The 24,223-nt window shown below is 42.8% G+C and overlaps 1 protein-coding gene across 1 annotated transcript in view; it reads right to left on the bottom strand.

Moving 5' to 3' along the window:
- Positions 1-632: 632 nt before the first annotated feature.
- GAD2 (glutamate decarboxylase 2) overlaps positions 633-24,223 on the bottom strand; it is a 161,533-nt gene continuing 137,942 nt past the window's right edge. The window contains exons 15-16 of the mRNA XM_077490993.1: positions 11,115-11,204; positions 633-10,201 (exon numbers count right to left, since the gene is read on the bottom strand). Of these exons, the coding sequence (XP_077347119.1) occupies positions 10,028-10,201; positions 11,115-11,204 (264 nt within the window). The 3' untranslated portion in view covers positions 633-10,027. The remainder of the gene's footprint in view (positions 10,202-11,114; positions 11,205-24,223) is intronic.

Raw genomic sequence — 24,223 nt, 5'->3', positions numbered from 1 at the left:
TGCACAATATTTTCTATTTTTTTACCAATATTTAAGTCTTAAAGGTATAGCGCCAAATCTACTTCTCCCTTTACACCAAACGTATTTTCACCCAGTGGGTGGTAATATTAGGTAGAGGCAGCTCATACTACAAGTATATCTGTTTTATCCATAGTGCAATTTATTTTCTCTGTTCTGTAGTCCTAACAAACTTTTTGCTCTTCCATACTAGAATTGAAAGTATGTTTCACCAGGTGAAAATTTTAAAAAGTTTAAAAAAACTATAACAAAAAGAAAACGAATACAATAACCCCATATAGGGTAAGGTCTTGTAAGCTGCAGTATATTATATTTTTGGTCATGGGTTTGGATACACTTTAACTACTAAGAGAAGTTTCAGCCTTTTCTTGGGGGTTGTTCTCAGTCTTATAATCCATCAAAATCCAGTGGCCTCAAATTATTAAACCTTGCCCTCTGCAGTATGTGGTTTTAGTAAAGTGTATAAGCAAAAATTAAAAAAAATCTACAGAAATGCAAACAATAAAACAAAACAATAAAAAAATGAATTTATATTATAATCTAACAACAATAATAATTATAATAATAAAATAAATGACTAATGATAATAATAATATTTTTTTCAGGTCACTGGCTTAATTATACATCTTTATTAGGCTTTCATAGACAACATTGATAAAATACAACACTTTCATAAAACACAGATCTGTTTATTTGGTCACCAGAATTTTCTGTTCTCTCTGTACAGAGATAACAGAATTTTCCTTATTTCACAACAGTTTTAGGTTAAACAAAGACCCGTAAATACACTTGTTAAGACACTGAAAGAAAGGAACATTGTACATCGTACTGTATGACAGTCACAACCACCATCTGAACAATCCCATACAGTGTTCATGTGCAAGTAATCTTACCAGAAAACAAAAGGGCATATTTGGTCTATTCTCTCTGATTGGCAGTGCTTCTATCACAAAGACATATTAAAAATCTTTAACTAATCAACATGTAAAGGGTATTTTTATATTCATTGTGCTATTGACAGCGATTTTATTTTCTCATAAGAAAAGTAGATATTAAAATCTGTAATAAGCGGATTTCACAAGAACAACATTAATACAAGAGTTACTAAAAATAAAACTCATCTCAATAATATATTGTACAAAGCTTATACAGCAACACAGGTTGAACTGCAACACTCTACACAACCTCAATCTGAGGTGACGAGACAGTAATATTAAATAGAAGAAAGGCAGCACAGTTACGGACAAATTTGTTATTCTTTTTTTTTTTTTTTTTCCTTATTCACATCTGAGTGACATGAGATCGACACCAATATGTGTGCAAAAACACATTCACACATTGCACTTCATTTTTTAAATTAGAGATATCGTAGAACGCGGCAAATGTAAAGTTTAAACAACATGTTGGAAAAATGAAACTGAACTTGGGTTATCTACACAGAAGCTAGTGGAAGCAATTGTTCCACTGAATCTGTCTTCAGAACTGACAACTTGGAAATTATAACAATTCAAAGCTTCCAACTCTGTAAAATCTAAAATAACTTTGGACCCTGCCCATGATCAATCTTGACCTGCCAATATGTTAGTGAAGCACCCGTAATTTTGCTGGGCTCCTCCTCTTTAAGTTTCAAGAATTAAAAAGCATGCCAAAATTGGACAGCTGGCAATTGGGTCAATGGAATTATATTTTAATGGGAATTGGATGATTAAACTCCTAAGCAATTTAAGGTGATTTGATTTACGCTAATAGAAAACTAAAATTTTAAGGCTCTAGGTTTTCTGTCAGTGTTTTGTTTTTTCCATTAATTATTATTTTTTTTATTAGGGAGCAGCACTGGTAAAAATCAACAATGACCTAAGTGAGCAAATTTAGGGATAGGTGATCTTGTTCCCAGGATAAGTAGAGTGGAACATGATGGGCGATTCTTCCTCAAATATGGGGGGTTCTGAAGCATTGATCTACTTTTTTTATGACTGTAGAAACGTATTTTTTGCAAGTAGAGTGGTACAGGATGGAAGATTATTCCCCAAGATGGGTATTGAAGGTTCTGAAGTATTGCTCTACTTTTATAGACGAAAGTAGAACTCCATTCTCTCAAACATTTTTCGCATCTTTCTAATGCTTTTGAGAAACATCTTTATTTAGTTTGAAATCTGATGAATAGAATATACCAAAATCTATTGTGCGGGCCTACATAAACAATCCATTTAAACTATATCCAACCAGGGAAACCCTCATGTAACACAGCTGTTGATCAGACAATTAAATCCAAAGTAAAATTGGTGGGTGTGGAAGCTTAAAAGCCGTTAAGGACTTTAGAGGTCCAACGCGGAGGCACAGTCCTACAGGCTTCAGTTATTTATTTCAGTTGTTAGGTCTCTATACATGAATGACCAACTTGTGCAGAGGAAGAATTCTATAGACATTTTCTAGCCTTTTAGGGGGCCTCCTTGCTCCATTAGAACTCTTGCTCCATTGTTCTAATGCTCATGTTACAGTACTTGTGCCTGAGTGGTCAATTTTAGGGCCGAAAACTGTCGAGATAAAAGGGACAGTCATCAGCCACCTAATTAAGCTCCAACACCTTCAGAGATTGAAGTTCACCCAGCTGGACTCCCGAAGTGGTGAGGGGGCAAGTGAGCACAGATTAGTAATTATACATTTTGAGATGGGGGAAGAAAGGAAGGAAGGGCTCCTGAGAGGGACGGAGATCCACTGGAACTTATGTTGGCCTTGAATACAAAACTAAGTAATATGCAGTAATAATAATATTTCCAGAATTCTAGTTTTACTACTTTTCTTCCTATTTTTGTTCATATAAGATTCAGGGATTTCATCATCATAACTCTTAAAATGTCTCTTTTTGAGACAGACCATTTTCCAGGCTCTGGATTTGTAAATGGCTCCCAGTAGGTGTAATTTAAAAGCTAATCAACAATAGATCCTTGCGTGATGCAGTCATCTTGTCTCTCCTGCTATTGCTGTCTAGTAATGAGTGTAATGATTTAAATTGCTATGGCTTTAGATATTTTAGAGGCAGAAATACCTAATGTACCCAAGCTCTGAATGCTCACTCCACTGCTAATCAGTGCAATATTTTTTTTAATACAAGGTGGCTGAGAAAATATACTTTTTAATTTCTTTACCTCTATTAGTCCATGTTGGTTGCTGCATTTGGCGTGAACATTCAACATTTAACAAAGAGACCATCAATTTATATTAAGCAAAAAAGGAATAGGAACATTAACAGCAATCAGCTGAAATCAGCTCTATTCACAAGTGTAGCCTGGCTTTTGTTGATCAGGAAATATACATAATTCTGGCTTGGGAAAGGAGGGGGGTTGCTGAAAAACAACATCTGAATATATTGTCTTGAAGTTCTATTAATTTCCGGTAAACATATATTCCAAGGAAACAATCTACATGCTTGTCTAATAATGAATAAAAATGTACATATATGTGCATATTTTTTTTTTAAATACAGATGCAAACATATATTTAAGCTACTTTAAGAAGTGTGATTGGGGCCACACTGTGCAAAACGAACTGCACAGTGGAGGTAAGTATGATATGTTTGTTATTTAAAAAAACAAAGGTTTACAATCACTGTAAGCATATACTAGATAGATAGATCGATAGATAGATAGATAGATAGATAGATAGATAGATAGATAGATAGATAGATAGATAGATAGATAGATAGATAGATAGATACAGAGAGAGAGATTTTTATTATTTAAATAATATTATTTATTTTATTTTTTGAATGTTTCTACATTTTTTAAATGTTATTCATTATTTTGAAATATTTGGGCATTTTGTTTTCTTTTTCTTTATTTATATATATATTTTGTATATATCTCTCTTTTTTAAATCTATCTATCTATCTATCTATCTATCTATCTATCTAGAGAAATAATGTTTTGTGATGCATTGTGGTAATTTGGGACTGAAAAATGAGCTGAGAGGAGTGTTCGGAAAAACAAAGCTTGTAAACGCTAACACTCAAAAACGCATAAATGCTTGCTTAAAAACATGGCAAAATGCACGTTTTCAACTCTGTTTTTTTTCCTGCTAGCAGTTCTGGTGTTTTATGCCCTGTAAACACGATCGGACATTCCGACAACAAAATTCAGATGGATGTTGACTCAAATTTGTCTTACATATCCACAGTCGCACTAAGTTGTCGGAAAATCTGATCGTCAAGAACGCGGTGACGTACAACACATACGACAGAACTATAAAGAGGAAGTTCAATAGCCGGTAGCCAATAGCTTCCGTCTCGTAATTTATTCTGAGCATGTGTGGCACTTTGTGCGTCTGAATTGTCTACACACGATCGGAATTTACGCAATTGGATTTTGTTGTTGGAAAATTTTAGATCCAGATCTCAAACTTTGTATGTCTGAAATTCCGATGGAAAAAGTCCGACACATGGTTGGAATCTCCGACAACATGATCCGATCGCACATTTTCCGTCGGAAAGTCTGACCGTGTGTACGGGGCATTAGAGCTAGCTTGTATGCATGAGGTCTTAGTTGGCTGGCTTAAACACACCCTTATTGCTCTGGTTTCATTATCGTTATATGCGATTGTACAGATATCCTTTGGGTCCAGTAGGAAATCACCACATTTTGCTGGTGGTCATGGTATCAAGTTATATAGCACCATAAAGTTAAAACTGAAGTCAATAAAAACTGCTAAACACAACACTGAAATACTTATATGGGGGCTGCTTTATCTGCTAAAGGATTTATATTTCAATCTAGCTAGTTCTGACATTTACACATCTCTGCTACCAGCAAAGATGGGACAGTGGCCTGACCTTTCTTTACTGCAGTTATCCAATTCAGCCTGGTCACCCCCAGTCAGTGCAGCCCTTTCATCTCCTATTCTAAGGGCAGCTTTTCAATGAATCACAGGAAGCTGCTCCCTATTCCCTACCCTATTCAGGTACCTATGCTATTTTTTTTTATTTTTATAAATTGATGTTGTTTTATATTAACCCAGCGTTCAGCTCTAAGGATCCCTTCATACTTGTGACTATATAAACGCAGATGTTTTTGGCCATATTCCATTAAAGTGGATGTAACTCCTCACATATACCCAGTGAAGTGAACAGCCTCAGATGATACACAGGGATGATACCAATCTCCCTATATAAGTTTTACATCTATATCTGCAGTCTTCCCTTTTCTACACTCTTTAGAAAGTGCAGATCATGTTATAAATCGTTCTTCCTGTTTCAGCAGTGGGTGGGAAGTTCTGGGCATACACTGTGTCAGAGCTGATTGGAGGAAAGGTACACACCCCCTTCCACATAGGCAAAGGAATGAAGGAACATGCAACGCTGTTATCTGAATAGACCAGCTCTCTGCTAATCTTCCTCTAAGCACCCTCCCCGACACACATTTTCAACTGCTGTTATCTCTTGTGTCAAAAGTGACTCTGTTGATAAGAGAGGAAGGGAGCAACAGAAAGACACTGCACTTAGAGCTTCGAAGAGAGATATGTAAAACACTACAGATATATATGTGCTTAGGTCAAATTTCATGAATGGAGTTTACAACTACTTTAAGACAGTCCACTCACATGGGGGCTTTTAATGCATCTCAATGTATGAAAAAATTGTAACCAAATTATTTGTGGCAATGCAGCACACAACAATGCGCAGCATTTATTTTGAGGTACACTGTAGCATAGGTGCATTACTGACTATTGTATCTGTGCATTGGGATGCCATTTGTACACTGCTGCTGGTAAACAGAAGTTCAGAGGCAGTTGGCTACTTTTTTCAGCTGCCCCTGAACTCATCCAATGTTATCTTATCAGTAAATGTACACAGGTTTGTTTAATGTCGTTTTTAGACAGTTGAGTTTAGAGGCCTTTTTAAGAAAGCAAAAAAATAAAATCAGTCAGTGAGTTTAGAGGAATTTCAAGCGTTAAACACTTCTAAGCGTGTATAAACGTGGTAACTCGCATTTAGCCGCGTTTTGTTTACAGGCGTTTTTCATTTTTGGCTATTTTGAAAAAAATATATATATTTTTTCAAATGCTTCTAAATGCAAATGTGGCTAAACGTGGCATGTTTTAAACGTGGGTTACTATCTGTCAAGTTAAATTGTTCAGGAGAGGTTATAAAAACATCCTGTGTACATTAAGCCTTAAAGAATAGACACACAACAAAAAGCACAAATACTAGTGCAAAAATGTGTGTTACCACAACGCACAAGTGTGGGGCCATCCTAACTGTTAAAAGAACGCTGTTATAATCATATGGGGGATAATATACAAAGAGCTCCCACTTGATCCATCCTTAAATAATATATACAACTTGCTCATTTATTTTCTTTTACTGAAAGATATAGGTAATCTAAATATTAAGTAGTAGTATATACCGTAAGTATTTTCAGTATAGAACTGATTTTATTTTCACTTTTTTTATGTGACTGTATACATTATTCCTATTGCAATAGCTACTACACTAACTGCCTAAATACCTATTAACTCACTGAGGGAATGTACTATATTGTTTTCAGTGTGTGGGCTGGCTCATAGACTGGGCTGGCTCATAGACTTGCCTTTGTGAAAAGGAGGTATAGTTGTCCTTATGTACATACTATATGTATTTACAAACTTTACATAGAAATGCATGCTAACTCTTATTTATAAGACTATTTACATCAAGATGTTTCCTTTTACATGTTTTACATTTTAAAAAATAATTTATTATACTATACATCTATAAACCTCCCTCATATATTGTAGATTAGGGTAATCATTTCACTGTCTGCTATATATTACTGAAGAACCCTTTAGTCGGGCATGTTTAGAGACCCAGCAAAATGTGTACATGTCCCACCGGACAAAAAGTATACCTCAGCAGCCTATACAAGCAACACAAGCAAGCAGAAAAAACATATAATTTATTATCTAATACCCCTTTCTCTTACTATTGCATTTGGAAGAAATCTGATAAAAATCCAAGGTCCAATTTAATTTGAAGGCAGAATAAGTCCAAGTCATTATTTGTAGGAAAAAGTTGATAAACCTATCCTCTCAATTTTTCATTTGTAGATCTTTCAAGTACTGAAATGTATTTTTAAAGATGGTTTGTTTATTTTAAAATCTTTTATTCATTGATCACTTTTAATCTACTTATACAATTCCTTAAATCATAAAAGTAAGTGGCCTTACCCTCAACAGAACCTGAACCCTAGTTTTAGAACATTCTTCTACATACAATACTTAAACTTATTCTTCCTTTATGATTTTCTCATCCATTTTGGTAATACCTGTCTTAAACATTAAAGTATTGTATATCTCTATTATATATCTCAAGTCAAAGCTTGTTTAATAAGTTACATGCACTTAAAGATATAGACATGTGCACTGCAAAAAAATTTGTTTGTTTTCGTTTCACTTGTTCTTTGTTTTTTTTTTGTAAATTTGAATATTCGGGAATTCGGAAAATCGAAAATTCTTACATTTGGAATTTGAAAATTCATAATCCGTAAATTCAGAATTTGAAAATTTGAAAATTCGACAATTCAAATATCCGAAAATAAGAAAGGAAAATCTGAAAATTAGAAAGGACAAAAATCCCAAAATTCTAAATAATAACTAACTAACTAATAATAAGTTATAGGTATTGGAATTTCCTTTCAAATTTGACTTAGTGAACGAATACAAATTTACCTGAAGTTAGCAATTATCCGAAATAAAGAATGCTGCATCTAAACAAATGGAACAAAACTAAATAATAACACATTTTTATTATTTTTGTTATTTATTATTATTACTTTGTTACGTTCCATTCGTTTAGATATGGCATTCGTTATTACGGATAATTTGTAACTTCGGATAAATTCGTATTCATTGCTTTCACTAATAGTCAAATTTGAAAGGAAATTCCAATACATATAATTTAATAGTTAGTTATAGTTAAGTTATTATTAGTTAGTTAATATTTCAGATTTTCAAGTTTGCGGGTTGTGGAATTTTTGGATTTTTGTGCTTATTTTCGGGTTTTCATCCTTTAGAATTTTTCGGACTTTTGAATTTCCGAAATTTTTAATTTTAGATTTTCGAATATTCTGAAAAATTTGGAAATTCTGAGATTTAAATATTTCCGAATTAACGAATTTGCCTAAATTGGTTAAAAAACGATTTTGGAATTAAACAAATTGCACATGTCTAGATATGATGATGGGAGGAGTGAGGGGGAGGAGGGGGTGCCAGAGCCCTAAATTGGACTTGAAAGTTACTACTTATTTAAAATGACTGCATTGAATAGATGCCTGATTTGTACTTGATATCTTGATTTTTTATTGGAAAATAACACCTTTTATACTCTGCACTGTCTCTCCAGTCCTCATATAGTGATGTCAACCAGGTGTTCTGTCTTTTCAGTCCTCCTTCATTAATGTCAACTTGGTGGAGGAGAGGAGGATGTGCTCTGCCTTTTCAGTTCTCCTACAGTGATGTAAATTTGGAGGAGGTGCAGAGGGTGTGCTCTTCCCCCCATTCCTCCTACAGTGATGTCAACTAGGAGAAGGTGCAGAGGATGTGCTCTTCTCCCCACTCCTCCTACAGTGATGTCAACTAGGAGGAGGTGCGGAGGATATGCGTTTCTTTCCACTCCTTCTACAGTGAGGAGGTGTGGAGGATGTGCTCTTCTCCCCACTCCTCCTACAGTGATGTCAACTAGGAGGAGGTGTGGAGGATGTGCTCTTCTTCCCACTCCTCCTACAGTGATGTAAACTAGGAGGAGGTGCAGAGGATGTGCTCTTCTCCCCACTCGTCCTACAGTGATGTCAGCCAAAGGGAGGAGCAGACAAGGTGCTCATTCTTTGCACTCTTAAAATTATGTGAAGCAAAGGGAGGAGCAGAATATGAGCTTATACTCTACTCTCTTACAGTGATGTCGGCCAGGTAAAAAGTGGCTGAGGTGATCCATCTTTACACTGCCCCTACTATGATGCAAGTCACGAGGATGGGCAGAGGAGGTTCTCCATCTCTCCATTCCTCCTACAGTGATGTCAGCCATGAGAAGAAGCATAGGAGGGACTTTGCTGGAAAGAATAATGTCAGTTAAAATGAAGACTAATAACAGAGACTGATTTCCTATAACAGGCCAGGCCGATGACACTCTGGCCTTTCAGAGAGAGAAAATAAATAAAGTATGTCTGGACATGGCAAAACTTGCATAAAACCTTTAAGGTGTTAAAAAAAGCTGCAGACATTTTAAATTTGATATATGCAACTAAAAGAAATCCAGGATTTACATTTAAATCTTCTGCAAAATTTTATCACTTAAGTCAAAACCTCTACTTCCTAATGAAATAGTTGGCACGGATACATCTTTACTCAGGCAACTCTCTCCCAAACAAAAATGACAAATAACATTTGAACAATATGGCTCCACTTAATTATTTCAATATACAATTTAAAATATTAATTTCTAGTTAGCATGAGACCTCAAATACAGATTTTGTGCATCCTCCATAATGAATCTAACCCATATATGTAACACCCATGTTCTTTGTATATTTGTATCTTTTAATTACCCATACAAAATAAAATCTATGCTTTATAAAATAGGATATCTGTAGTACATATATATTTATATACTCTTGGAAATAAATATTTTAATATATCAAATGTCAATTAGAATCTTATTCTAACTCTATGAAGGCAATGGATATGCTGACTTCTAATTGATAATGTGTACATTCACATAAGATAGCAATTGTTAAACTAAGCACACAGACTAAAGTACACACTGTAGAATTTTCCCTAGTGCTATGAATGCACAGGTGCGATGATTTAACTATTAAAGTGATCATAGGAAAAGCAAAACTATGGAGTGATTGTTATTTAAATACAAATATACTCAAGTTTTTACGGCACAATATATAATTACTTTGTAACGCACTACAAATACATTCACACATCTCTGACAATTCTATGGTGTACCTAAGACCTCCAAACAGCCCTAATGATCTCCCTATAAATCTTGTCCAAGGCGCTCTATTTCTTCAATAAGGAAATCGATATCTTGATGAGTTGCTGCTGGATTGGATATGACCATGCGGAAGAAGTTGACTTTGTCTCCATGAGGCTGGTAACTGACCATGGTTGTTCCATATTCCATCATTCTGGCTTTGATCACAGGGGCAACCTAATTATGTGAAAGCAAGCATAGTATCAGAAATGAAATGGAGGTCAAAGCTGAAGCAAAACTTAGTTTTCTAGAAAGTTCGTACATATACACGTAAGTGTATATCAGAAACTTTTTTTCTTCTGAAACAAGTAGCTGACCTATTGGGTCCAAATGTCAGTTTTTTTTAAGACAGACCTGATTGGACTCCCTGGTCTCCTCTATGGAGTGGCGGGTGTCAACGAACACGTGCCCATTGACATCTGCCAACATCCGATCCTGTGCACTAAAAATAGATGGATAGGGATCCGTTCCACATCGGTCTGGTGGATCGGATCAGGTGGCAGCCGGGTGTAAACAGACAGGTGGTCTGTTTACATCTGACCACCCATAGAGGAGAGTGGGCTGTGTCCACTCTGCATAAGCAGAGCGGACATGGATCAGCTATCTCCTGCTCAGCATGGGATCAGCGGACAGATCCCCCCCCCCCCCCCCCCCACTGAGCAGGTAAAATCCAAGGGAGCCCACCCTGTGTGGAAAGGGCCTTAAAATCCTATTAGTTTACTTTTTATCTTTGTTTGTCCCATTATGAAGATCTCCTTTCATGTTCTGTCCCAGAGATGCAACAGGAAGTGAAAGAAAATCATTTCAATGTGAGGGTTAGTCCCTGAACAAGTGTCCCTGTTGTGTGCTTTACCCTCACTGTTTCTTCTGGTGACGACTCTAAATGTTGTCCTTTTCACTTTCTGACTTAGTGATATGATCCAAATGATAAATAGAAGGGTAAATCTCCCCAGCAGGAACACAGGCAACAATAACAACTTTACAAAGAAGTCAGCTCACATCTGTACCTTTATATGGAAAAGAATATCAAAAAAACTTCTGAAAGCTCTGGTTATCTACATATTCGATTTTAAGGATAATGACCAGTTACCTTTATAAGTCTTTCCATTCTTTCTTCATTGTCCTCCATGTGTCTCAGGCTGGGTGGTATATACCAAAAGCAAACATTTGTATGCTGAGGCTAGTAAAGAGTAAGATGCAACATATTAGATGCATGTTGATTTTCAAAGACCAACTAGTGTGTAAAATAACCCACATCCTCAACAGCTCACATTTAAGCTCCTCCCACTTCTCTCCCTGCAGCTTGCTGTGAGGACTCCTTTGTTTGGCCATTGAGATGATATCTGCACATGCCTCCTGCAGACTTGACAGGCAACCCAACAGGCAACTGAAGAAGCACACCCAAAAATGTACAACTAAAGGCTCCGGTATGCCAGTCCAAACAAGTCCAAAATGCAGTTACTATGTGATGCAATAGCCCCATGAAGTAAACTAAATAAAACTTCCTTTACCTTCCCTGACTGAGCTAAATCCTCTTTCATTTGTGTCTGATATTCTACCCCTCGCAGACACTGCAGCTCACAGGGAGGGGTTCAGCAACAGAGGCAGTGCTGTCAATCCAGAGAGCAGTGGGTTGGACTAGGTATGGATAGGTGCTGATTGATAAGCTCCAGACATGTGACTGATTAGTGAAAATGCTGATAGCCATGCTGCTTGCAGTATCTTCTCATCCTACTGTAGTGCAAGCCGGCACAGCCAACACACACATGACAACTCTTCTGGTGGAATTTGCAGGGGGAATAAGAGAAAACTGCAGATGCACCTATACTCTAGTGCTGCAGCACATATTTGTTTAATGGGATACCATAGTTCTATTTTAGTAAAAAAATTGTTTACAGAGAGACATTATGCCAAATATCCTGGAGATAGATTTTGGGTTATAGACACTATTGTAAACAATTACCTGCAGAAACCTTTGCCACTTTAATCTTTCTCTTTTCTACTCTGCAGCTGACCACTTCTATGACAAAATTGCCCTCCTGTTCTGCCCTGACCTGGCCAATTCTGTTTACAACAGTTCACTTTCAGCCACATTAGACTCTATTGATCCTCTTACTACCCAAAGTATCAGGACCCACCATTACAACCTTTGGAGACTGACAACACCAGAAATCTTAAGAGACATAGCCACTGGAGCGATTGTGGCAAACAAACAAATTCTAGCAAAAATCACCCTATATAAATCTGACTTTTTAAACTACAATTACTCCCTCCATGCTGCCAAACAAGCCTACTTTGGCCCTCTCATTAATAGTCTGTCATCCAGTCCTTCTTTACTTTTAGTTACTTCAAATTTCTCTACCACCACCTCCACCCAGTAACTCACTCACTGCTCACGAGATTGCCAATCACTTAAAAAACAAGATTGATGCATTTCCTGGGGGGCATCTCCACTAGTGATGGACGAACTTCCGACGGGACGTTTCGCGAACGCGAAACGCGAACGGACACAAACGTTCGCGAAAACGACCGTTCGCCGCGGGCTCCATTGACTTCAATGGGAGGCGAATTTCGCAAACCTTTAGGTCGAATTTGCGGCCACGGGGTAATTATTAGGGGGTAGCACGTAGTCCCACCACCTGGACAATAGCATAATACATGTATGAGGTGAATTTGGGATCGATAACTACAAGCATTTTTTTTTTATTTGGGAAATTGTTCTGACAATTCAGGACTATGGAGCTAATGAAGGCAATGGAGGAGAGGGAAGGTCAGGGACCAGGGTAGGCAAACAAGAGGGTGCAGGAGATACAGAGCACTGACAGCAGCACCGTAATACAGAGCACTGACATCAGCACCGTGACATACAGCGCTGACAGCAGCTCCGTGACATACAGCGCTGACAGCAGCTCCGTGACATACAGCGCTGACAGCAGCTCCGTGACATACAGCGCTGACAGCAGCTCCGTGACATACAGCGCTGACAGCAGCTCCGTGACATACAGCGCTGACAGCAGCACCGTGACATACAGCGCTGACAGCAGCTCCGTGACATACAGCGCTGACAGCAGCTCCGTGACATACAGCGCTGACAGCAGCTCCGTGACATACAGCACTGACAGCAGCTCCGTGACATACAGCGCTGACAGCAGCTCCGTGACATACAGCGCTGACAGCAGCACCGTGACATACAGCGCTGACAGCAGCTCCGTGACATACAGCGCTGACAGCAGCTCCGTGACATACAGCGCTGACAGCAGCTCCGTGACATACAGCGCTGACAGCAGCTCCGTGACATACAGCGCTGACAGCAGCTCCGTGACATACAGCGCTGACAGCAGCTCCGTGACATACAGCGCTGACAGCAGCTCCGTGACATACAGCGCTGACAGCAGCTCCGTGACATACAGCGCTGACAGCAGCTCCGTGACATACAGCGCTGACAGCAGCTCCGTGACATACAGCGCTGACAGCAGCACCGTAAGCAGCCCCAGGAGGAAGTCAGCACAGCACAGGGATGGTGTGATCCCCTCATAATAAGAACCCCCAGGAGGAAGTCAGCACAGCACAGGGATGGTGGGAGCCCCTCATAATAAGAACACCCAGGAGGAAGTCAGCACAGCACAGGGATGGTGGGAACCCCTCATAATAAGCAGCCCCAGTAGAAATATGACACCGCTCAACCTCTTCAAAGAGGAGGGTAGGGGCATATAGTACGGTGTGCTTTTTTGGGTCAGGGAAGTGAGCCAAATGAATTAAGAAGGTCTGTGTGCTTGATTCCAAAAATTGTTTATAGACATATACATGGTCTACTGATCACATGTGTTGAATTCCTCCGAGATCCATGCCTCATTCATTTTTAGAAATGTGAGGTAGTTAACACTGTGGTGAGCTAGGCGAGTACGCTTATCGGTCACAATCCCCCCTGCTGCGCTGAACGTCCTTTCGGACAGGACACTGGATGAGGGGCAAGCCAACAGTTCGATTGCAAATTGGGCAAGCTCTGGCCAGAGGTCAAGCCTGCCCACCCAGTAGTCTAGGGGTTCATCACTCCTCAGAGCGTCCACATCGGCCGTTAACCCAATGTAGTCGGACACCTGACGGTCTAGGCGTTCCCTGATGCTGGATCCGGATGACACCTGTCGATGGGTCGGCTGAAAGAATGACCTCATATCCGAAGTCACCAACACATCTTCAAACCGGCCTCTTCTTGCAGGCGCTGTTGGATTGGTACCCGCAAATCCTTCTCTGGGAGTGGGAATTGCTCCTCTGCCAGCGCACGCAAAAGCAGAATGCAGCATTTCTCGAAGCAAGGCCTGGAAGTGCTGCATTCTGACAGCCCTCTGCGACGGCGGTAACATTTCCGCCATTTTGTGTTTGTACCGGGGGTCTAAGTACGTTGCCACCCAGTACTGGTCCTTGACCCTCATGCTTTTTATACGGGGGTCCCTATTAAAACACTGGAGCATGAAGGCCCCCATTTGCACTAAAGTGGAAGCGGTGTGGTGGCCTGGCTCCTGCTCATCATCCAGGATAATGTCGTCCTCTTCATTCTCCTCTCCCCATCCTCGCACAACAGGGATCCCAGAAAGGTTTAAAGCATGCTCTTCTTGCTCCTGCTCATCCGCCCCGGCACCATCCTCCTCTGACTCCTCATCAGACTCCTGTTGTTGACTTGTCTCAGATAGAGTAGCCCCCCCTGGGAATTCATCCAGCATTGCGACTTCCTCATCTTCCCGCTCCTGCTCCTCCACAGCCTGATCAATGACACGACGCAATGCACGCTCCAGAAAGAAGGCATAAGGTACCATGTCACTGATGGCGCCATGGCTGCGACTGACCAGTTTGGTGATCTCCTCAAATGGCCGCAGAAGTCTGCATGTGTCGCGCATGAGCAGCCACTGGCGCGGTGAAAAAAAACCCAGCTCCCCAGAACCGTTTCTTTCGCAGAGTTCATACAGGTAGACGTTAACTGCACGTTTCTGCTGGAGCAGCCTATCAAGCATATAGAAGGTTGAGTTCCATCGCGTCGGGCAATCGCAAATAAGACGTCTGACCGGCAGATGGTGTCGCCGCTGAATGTCAGCAAGGCGAGCCATGGCCGTGTAAGATCTTCTGAAATGGGCCGAGATTTTCCTTGCCTGCCGCAAGATGTCCTGGACCCCAGGGTATTTGACAAGGAATCGCTGCACGACCAAGTTTAAGACGTGTGCCATGCACGGCACGTGCGTGATTTTGCCCTGTTTCAATGCGCTAAGCAGATTGGCACCGTTGTCACACACCACTTTACCAACTGTCAAATTGAGCGGTGTTAGCCACTCATCTGCCTGTGAACGCAAAGCTGAAAGGAGTGCCGGGCCAGTGTGGCTCTTTGCTTCCAGGCACAACAGACGCAGCACGGCATGGCAACGTCTCACCTGGCATGTGGAATAGGTTCTGGGGAGCTTGGGCGGTGCAGTGGAAGAGACGCTAGCAGCGGAAAAGGAGGAGGCAGCTGAGGAGGAGAGGGAGGAGGATGGAGTAGGAGGAGGAGAAGAAGAGTCAGGCCTGCATGCAATCCGTGGCGGTAAAACCAAATCTACACGGGTGCCACGGGTTACATGCTTGACGGCCGTCAGAAGGTTCACCCAGTGGGCAGTAAAACTGATATACCTTCCCTGCCCGTGTTTGCTAGACCACGTGTCTGTGGTCAGATGTATCTTGGCACCGACACTGTGTGCCAGAGATACATTCACTTGCCGCTGAACATGGCCATATAGCTCTGGGATGCCCTTCTCTGAGAAATACTTCCTTCCTGGGACCTTCCATTGTGGTGTTCCAATGGCCACAAATTTGCGAAAGGCCTCCGAGTCCACCAGTTTATATGGCAGTAGTTGGCGGGCTATGAGTTCTGACAAGCCAGCCGCCAACCGTTGGGCAAGAGGGTTATCCGGCGTCATCATTTTTTTACGCTCAAACATTAGGCCCACGGAAGCCTGCCTTTTTGCAGAAAAATGTGAGCTTGGCGTGATGGAAGGTGGAGTGGAGGACAATTGTGAGGAGAGAGGAGAAGGAGAAGTAGAAGACGAGGCTGGACGGTGAGAGCCTGCAGTGTGGCTTTGTGTGTTCCGTTGCTCCCACTGGGCTCGGTGATGGCTGCTCATGTGCCTTCTTAAGGCGGTCGTCCCTAGGTGAGTATTGGGCTTACCGCGACTAACGCGTTGACTGCAAAGATTGCAGATGGCAACGCTATTGTCAGCAGCGGACACGTTAAAAAAAGCCCACACTGCGGAGCCATGTGCCGGTGTCCTGGGAGCGCCAGATGTGACCGTACATGGTCGATGACTCGCTCCTGATACATTTGCAGTCTGCTTTGTCCCTGCTGTGCAATGTAAGTCATTGCTGCTTCTCCTCCCTATCTGCTGGTCCATATCTCCCTCTGAACTCCCCTCCTCTTCCTCTCTTGTGGGCACCCACGTGACATCACTAGACACGTCATCATCAACGTCACCTTCCCCACCGCTATAAGTAGAGTAGGCAGCAACACCGGGGACCAACCTCCTCCTTGGGCTGATCTGGGTACTGGCGTCAGACTGCTGAGTAGCGCTTGTTGCTACCTCCTCTTCCTGATCCAATACCAAGAGTGGCTGCGCATCAGAAATGTCCTCTTGATATGGATCGGAAAATAATTCCAGTGACTCAAGCGGAAGGTATGTGGTGGTGGTGGTGGTGGTCGTGTTGTTGGTGGTAGTGTCTTTGGGGGTGCACATAGCAGAGAGTGAAGAAGAGGGTGCAGATCGAGAGGATGAGGAGGGTGCAGAAGAGTAAGGCTGAGCGAGCCACTCAACCAAGTCTGGTGCATCCTTTAAAGTAATTGAACGCACCTTCTGCAACTTCCCACTTTGGCTCAAGCCTGTTGCTCCTGCCCTACCCCTACCACCCCTGCGGAAGGGCCTGCCTCTTCCTCTGCATGTCATTTTTTAAATGACCCTGTGACAAAACTCTTAGTCCCTATACCGCTGAAGGACTGCTGCAGTATAGGTGAGCGGTCAGCAGTGGTGCACGTCAACCCTATCTATTGTGGACCGATAGCGGTCCTTACAGAACAGCAGACTGTACCGCACTCAAGCCTATGTACCGTAGCACCCTATACCAAGTTACCAGTCCTTATAAGAACTTTTGTGGACCAAGCAGGTTGTGTATTAGTGTTTAGCAGACTGTACGTCAGTCCCTATACCGCTGAAGGACTGCTGCAGTATAGGGCAGCGGTCAGCAGTGGTGCACGTCAACCCTATCTATTGTGGACCGATAGCGGTCCTTACAGAACAGCAGACTGTACCGCACTCAAGCCTATGTACCGTAGCACCCTATACCAAGTTACCAGTCCTTATAAGAACTTTTGTGGACCAAGCAGGTTGTGTATTAGTGTTTAGCAGACTGTACGTCAGTCCCTATACCGCTGAAGGACTGCTGCAGTATAGGGCAGCGGTCAGCAGTGGTGCACGTCAACCCTATCTATTGTGGACCGATAGCGGTCCTTACAGAACAGCAGACTGTACCGCACTCAAGCCTATGTACCGTAGCACCCTATACCAAGTTACCAGTCCTTATAAGAACTTTTGTGGAACAAGCAGGTTGTGTGTTAGTGATTAGCAGACTGTACGTCAGTCCCTATACCGCTGAAGGACTGCTGCAGTATAGGTGAGCGGTCAGCAGTGGTGCACGTCAACCCTATCTATTGTGGACCGATAGCGGTCCTTACAGAACAGCAGACTGTACCGCACTCAAGCCTATGTACCGTAGCACCCTATACCAAGTTACCAGTCCTTATAAGAACTTTTGTGGACCAAGCAGGTTGTGTATTAGTGTTTAGCAGACTGTACGTCAGTCCCTATACCGCTGAAGGACTGCTGCAGTATAGGGCAGCGGTCAGCAGTGGTGCACGTCAACCCTATCTATTGTGGACCGATAGCGGTCCTTACAGAACAGCAGACTGTACCGCACTCAAGCCTATGTACCGTAGCACCCTATACCAAGTTACCAGTCCTTATAAGAACTTTTGTGGACCAAGCAGGTTGTGTATTAGTGTTTAGCAGACTGTACGTCAGTCCCTATACCGCTGAAGGACTGCTGCAGTATAGGGCAGCGGTCAGCAGTGGTGCACGTCAACCCTATCTATTGTGGACCGATAGCGGTCCTTACAGAACAGCAGACTGTACCGCACTCAAGCCTATGTACCGTAGCACCCTATACCAAGTTACCAGTCCTTATAAGAACTTTTGTGGAACAAGCAGGTTGTGTGTTAGTGATTAGCAGACTGTACGTCAGTCCCTATACCGCTGAAGGACTGCTGCAGTATAGGGCAGCGGTCAGCAGTGGTGCACGTCAACCCTATCTATTGTGGACCGATAGCGGTCCTTACAGAACAGCAGACTGTACCGCACTCAAGCCTATGTACCGTAGCACCCTATACCAAGTTACCAGTCCTTATAAGAACTTTTGTGGAACAAGCAGGTTGTGTGTTAGTGATTAGCAGACTGTACGTCAGTCCCTATACCGCTGAAGGACTGCTGCAGTATAGGTGAGCGGTCAGCAGTGGTGCACGTCAACCCTATCTATTGTGGACCGATAGCGGTCCTTACAGAACAGCAGACTGTACCGCACTCAAGCCTATGTACCGTAGCACCCTATACCAAGTTACCAGTCCTTATAAGAACTTTTGTGGACCAAGCAGGTTGTGTATTAGTGTTTAGCAGACTGTACGTCAGTCCCTATACCGCTGAAGGACTGCTGCAGTATAGGGCAGCGGTCAGCAGTGGTGCACGTCAACCCTATCTATTGTGGACCGATAGCGGTCCTTACAGAACAGCAGACTGTACCGCACTCAAGCCTATGTACCGTAGCACCCTATACCAAGTTACCAGTCCTTATAAGAACTTTTGTGGACCAAGCAGGTTGTGTATTAGTGTTTAGCAGACTGTACGTCAGTCCCTATACCGCTGAAGGACTGCTGCAGTATAGGGCAGCGGTCAGCAGTGGTGCACGTCAACCCTATCTATTGTGGACCGATAGCGGTCCTTACAGAACAGCAGACTGTACCGCACTCAAGCCTATGTACCGTAGCACCCTATACCAAGTTACCAGTCCTTATAAGAACTTTTGTGGACCAAGCAGGTTGTGTATTAGTGTTTAGCAGACTGTACGTCAGTCCCTATACCGCTGAAGGACTGCTGCAGTATAGGGCAGCGGTCAGCAGTGGTGCACGTCAACCCTATCTATTGTGGACCGATAGCGGTCCTTACAGAACAGCAGACTGTACCGCACTCAAGCCTATGTACCGTAGCACCCTATACCAAGTTACCAGTCCTTATAAGAACTTTTGTGGAACAAGCAGGTTGTGTGTTAGTGATTAGCAGACTGTACGTCAGTCCCTATACCGCTGAAGGACTGCTGCAGTATAGGTGAGCGGTCAGCAGTGGTGCACGTCAACCCTATCTATTGTGGACCGATAGCGGTCCTTACAGAACAGCAGACTGTACCGCACTCAAGCCTATGTACCGTAGCACCCTATACCAAGTTACCAGTCCTTATAAGAACTTTTGTGGACCAAGCAGGTTGTGTATTAGTGTTTAGCAGACTGTACGTCAGTCCCTATACCGCTGAAGGACTGCTGCAGTATAGGGCAGCGGTCAGCAGTGGTGCACGTCAACCCTATCTATTGTGGACCGATAGCGGTCCTTACAGAACAGCAGACTGTACCGCACTCAAGCCTATGTACCGTAGCACCCTATACCAAGTTACCAGTCCTTATAAGAACTTTTGTGGACCAAGCAGGTTGTGTATTAGTGTTTAGCAGACTGTACGTCAGTCCCTATACCGCTGAAGGACTGCTGCAGTATAGGGCAGCGGTCAGCAGTGGTGCACGTCAACCCTATCTATTGTGGACCGATAGCGGTCCTTACAGAACAGCAGACTGTACCGCACTCAAGCCTATGTACCGTAGCACCCTATACCAAGTTACCAGTCCTTATAAGAACTTTTGTGGACCAAGCAGGTTGTGTATTAGTGTTTAGCAGACTGTACGTCAGTCCCTATACCGCTGAAGGACTGCTGCAGTATAGGGCAGCGGTCAGCAGTAGTGCACGGCAACCCTATGTATTGTGGACCGATAGCGGTCCTTACAGAACAGCAGACTGTAACGCACTCAGGCCTATGTACCGTAGCACCCTATACCAAGTTACCAGTCCTTATAAGAACTTTTGTGGACCAAGCAGGTTGTGTGTTAGTGATTAGCAGACTGTACGTCAGTCCCTATACCAATGAAGGACTGCTGCAGTATAGGGCAGCGGTCAGCAGTAGTGCACGGCAACCCTATGTATTGTGGACCGATAGCGGTCCTTACAGAACAGCAGACTGTACTGCACTCAGGCCTATGTACCGTAGCACCCTATACCAAGTTACCAGTCCTTATAAAAACTTTTGTGGACCAAGCAGGTTGTGTGTTAGTGTTTAGCAGACTGTGCGTCAGTCCCTATACCGCTGAAGGACTGCTGCAGTATAGGGCAGCGGTCAGCAGTAGTGCACGGCAACCCTATGTATTGTGGACCGATAGCGGTCCTTACAGAACAGCAGACTGTAACGCACTCAGGCCTATGTACCGTAGCACCCTATACCAAGTTACCAGTCCTTATAAGAACTTTTGTGGACCAAGCAGGTTGTGTGTTAGTGATTAGCAGACTGTACGTCAGTCCCTATACCAATGAAGGACTGCTGCAGTATAGGGCAGCGGTCAGCAGTAGTGCACGGCAACCCTATGTATTGTGGACCGATAGCGGTCCTTACAGAACAGCAGACTGTAACGCACTCAGGCCTATGTACCGTAGCACCCTATACCAAGTTACCAGTCCTTATAAAAACTTTTGTGGACCAAGCAGGTTGTGTGTTAGTGTTTAGCAGACTGTGCGTCAGTCCCTATACCGCTGAAGGACTGCTGCAGTATAGGGCAGCGGTCAGCAGTAGTGCACGGCAACCCTATGTATTGTGGACCGATAGCGGTCCTTACAGAACAGCAGACTGTAACGCACTCAGGCCTATGTACCGTAGCACCCTATACCAAGTTACCAGTCCTTATAAGAACTTTTGTGGACCAAGCAGGTTGTGTGTTAGTGATTAGCAGACTGTACGTCAGTCCCTATACCAATGAAGGACTGCTGCAGTATAGGGCAGCGGTCAGCAGTAGTGCACGGCAACCCTATGTATTGTGGACCGATAGCGGTCCTTACAGAACAGCAGACTGTAACGCACTCAGGCCTATGTACCGTAGCACCCTATACCAAGTTACCAGTCCTTATAAGAACTTTTGTGGAACAAGCAGGTTGTGTGTTAGTGATTAGCAGACTGTACGTCAGTCCCTATACCAATGAAGGACTGCTGCAGTATAGGGCAGCGGTCAGCAGTAGTGCACGGCAACCCTATGTATTGTGGACCGATAGCGGTCCTTACAGAACAGCAGACTGTAACGCACTCAGGCCTATGTACCGTAGCACCCTATACCAAGTTACCAGTCCTTATAAGAACTTTTGTGGACCAAGCAGGTTGTGTGTTAGTGATTAGCAGACTGTACGTCAGTCCCTATACCAATGAAGGACTGCTGCAGTATAGGGCAGCGGTCAGCAGTAGTGCACGGCAACCCTATGTATTGTGGACCGATAGCGGTCCTTACAGAACAGCAGACTGTACTGCACTCAGGCCTATGTACCGTAGCACCCTATACCAAGTTACCAGTCCTTATAAAAACTTTTGTGGACCAAGCAGGTTGTGTGTTAGTGTTTAGCAGACTGTGCGTCAGTCCCTATACCGCTGAAGGACTGCTGCAGTATAGGGCAGCGGTCAGCAGTAGTGCACGGCAACCCTATGTATTGTGGACCGATAGCGGTCCTTACAGAACAGCAGACTGTAACGCACTCAGGCCTATGTACCGTAGCACCCTATACCAAGTTACCAGTCCTTATAAGAACTTTTGTGGACCAAGCAGGTTGTGTGTTAGTGATTAGCAGACTGTACGTCAGTCCCTATACCAATGAAGGACTGCTGCAGTATAGGGCAGCGGTCAGCAGTAGTGCACGGCAACCCTATGTATTGTGGACCGATAGCGGTCCTTACAGAACAGCAGACTGTACCGCACCCAAGCCTATGTACCGTAGCACCCTAGACAGACCAAGTTACCAGTCCTGATAAAGAGCTTTGTGGAACAAGTGAGTTGTGAATGATTAGCAGACTGCAGCAGAAGGGCAGCAGTCAAGTATAATATTCTTTCTATATTTGGAAGAAAGAATATTATACGTGTACAAGCCTATTACCGTACCACTGATACCAGTCCTGAAAAGAACCTTTGTGGAACTAATAGTAACAGCAAGTCTTTAAAATTATCCTCACTGCCTGACACACTGCTTCCTGCCTGTCCCTATACAAATTGGCAAAAAAGAGTAGGCTGGAACGATTAGCTGGAACAGCTCTTTTGTGGACCTGATAGTAACAGCTAATGATGATGATGATGATGATGATGAAGAAAGACTAATCTGGCTGAGCTGTCCCTAAAATAGCAGCATACAGCGCTCTGTCCCTTTATCTAAACTGACAAAAGAAACTCAGGCTGCTGACCTAACACCTATACCAGTCCTGAAAAGAACTTTTGTGTACCAAATAGCTAGCGTTTTCTCTGTCCCTACTCCACACAGGATCCTTTCCCTACAGTGACAGAAGAAAGAATGTAAAATGGCCACCGGATCGGGTGTATTTATAGGTTAGGGGGAATGTCCAAGTGTCCATGAGCTGTCATGTCTCAATTGGTTGTCCTGTAACACATGATAAACGTGTCACGAAAGGTTAAAGTTCTTGTATACATTAAACACGTAAGTCCGCCGGGGCGAACGACGGAAAAAGGCGTTCGAACCCGCGGACGGCGAAAGTCGGAAATTCGCCGCGAAACGACCGCCGGGCGAACCGTTCGGCCATCACTAATCTCCACTGCACAGACATCTATTCTACTTAACATACCCTTTACAAAACTACCCTCAACACTTTGCTCATTTGACCTTACTACTACAGAAGAGGTAGCTAAAGTTTTCTCAGAAGCCTGCCTTACCAACTGTCCACTGGGCCCTGTTTTCTCACAACTACTACGGTCATCCTCTTTTTCTCCCTCACTCACATCTTCAATCTCTCCATCTCATTTGGCACCTTCCCCTGCCCTCTAAAACATATGCGGATTACCCCCATATTTAAAAAGCCCTCACTGGACCCCACCAGCCTGAACAACTTAAGACCCATCTCCTTGCTCCCGTTTACTTCAAAACTTTTAGAACGCTTTGTCTACAACCATCTGTGTGCCTTCCTCACTAACAACCTTCTTGATCCCTTACAGTCTGGCTTTCTCTTACTACACTCCATTGAAAATGCCCTACTAAAACTCACCAATGATTTGCTAACTGCTAAAACAATGGCCACTACTCCATACTTTTACTACTAGATCTCTCTGTGGCCTTTGATTCTGTTGACCATCCCCTCCTCCTCTAAAAACTCCACTCTCTTGGCCTTCAAAACTTTGTTCTCTACTGATTTTCCTCCTACATATTGTATCATAGTGCTCCTTCAGTGTTACCTATAACTCTGTCTCCTCCTCTCTATTTCCTCTTTCTGTAGGGGTCCCCCAAGTTTCTGTCCTTGGACCCCTCCTCATCTCCATCTACTCCTCCTCCCTTAGTCACTTGATAAACTCCCATGGCTTCCTGTACTATCTCTATGCTGACGACACACAAATTTTTCTTTCTACTCCTGAATAATATTGATGATAATAATAATAATAATAATAATAAATAATAATAAATAAAATAAAACCTCCATAACTGCAAAAAAGAGAGCATGTATCGCCCCCATACTCCTCCTTTTAGAAAAGTTTGCTACTGAATTGTGGCTCCGCAAAACACTTTCCCAACATTCTGTAAACTTATCCTGCTACCAAAAATGATGCCACTTAAATAACATTCAATCCCTCTATTAACACCCTTTTCCGTAAGAATGAGGAAATGGTTCTATTCTTTACAGTTTTTCTGGTTAATTTAAATGACTCACAAAAAAGAAAGAAGAACATTGCTGTAAATTGAACAATTTACTGTACAAGGGGTGAAACCAAGATAATTGAGCAACTAAGTAACTAAGCAA

The sequence above is a fragment of the Lithobates pipiens genome, unplaced genomic scaffold, assembly GCF_037356315.1.
Source record: "Lithobates pipiens isolate NorthernLeopardFrog02 unplaced genomic scaffold, aLitPip1_a1.2 Scaffold_19, whole genome shotgun sequence".
Taxonomy (NCBI): Eukaryota; Metazoa; Chordata; class Amphibia; order Anura; family Ranidae; genus Lithobates; species Lithobates pipiens.
This window is presented reverse-complemented; position numbering and strand designations above follow the sequence as displayed.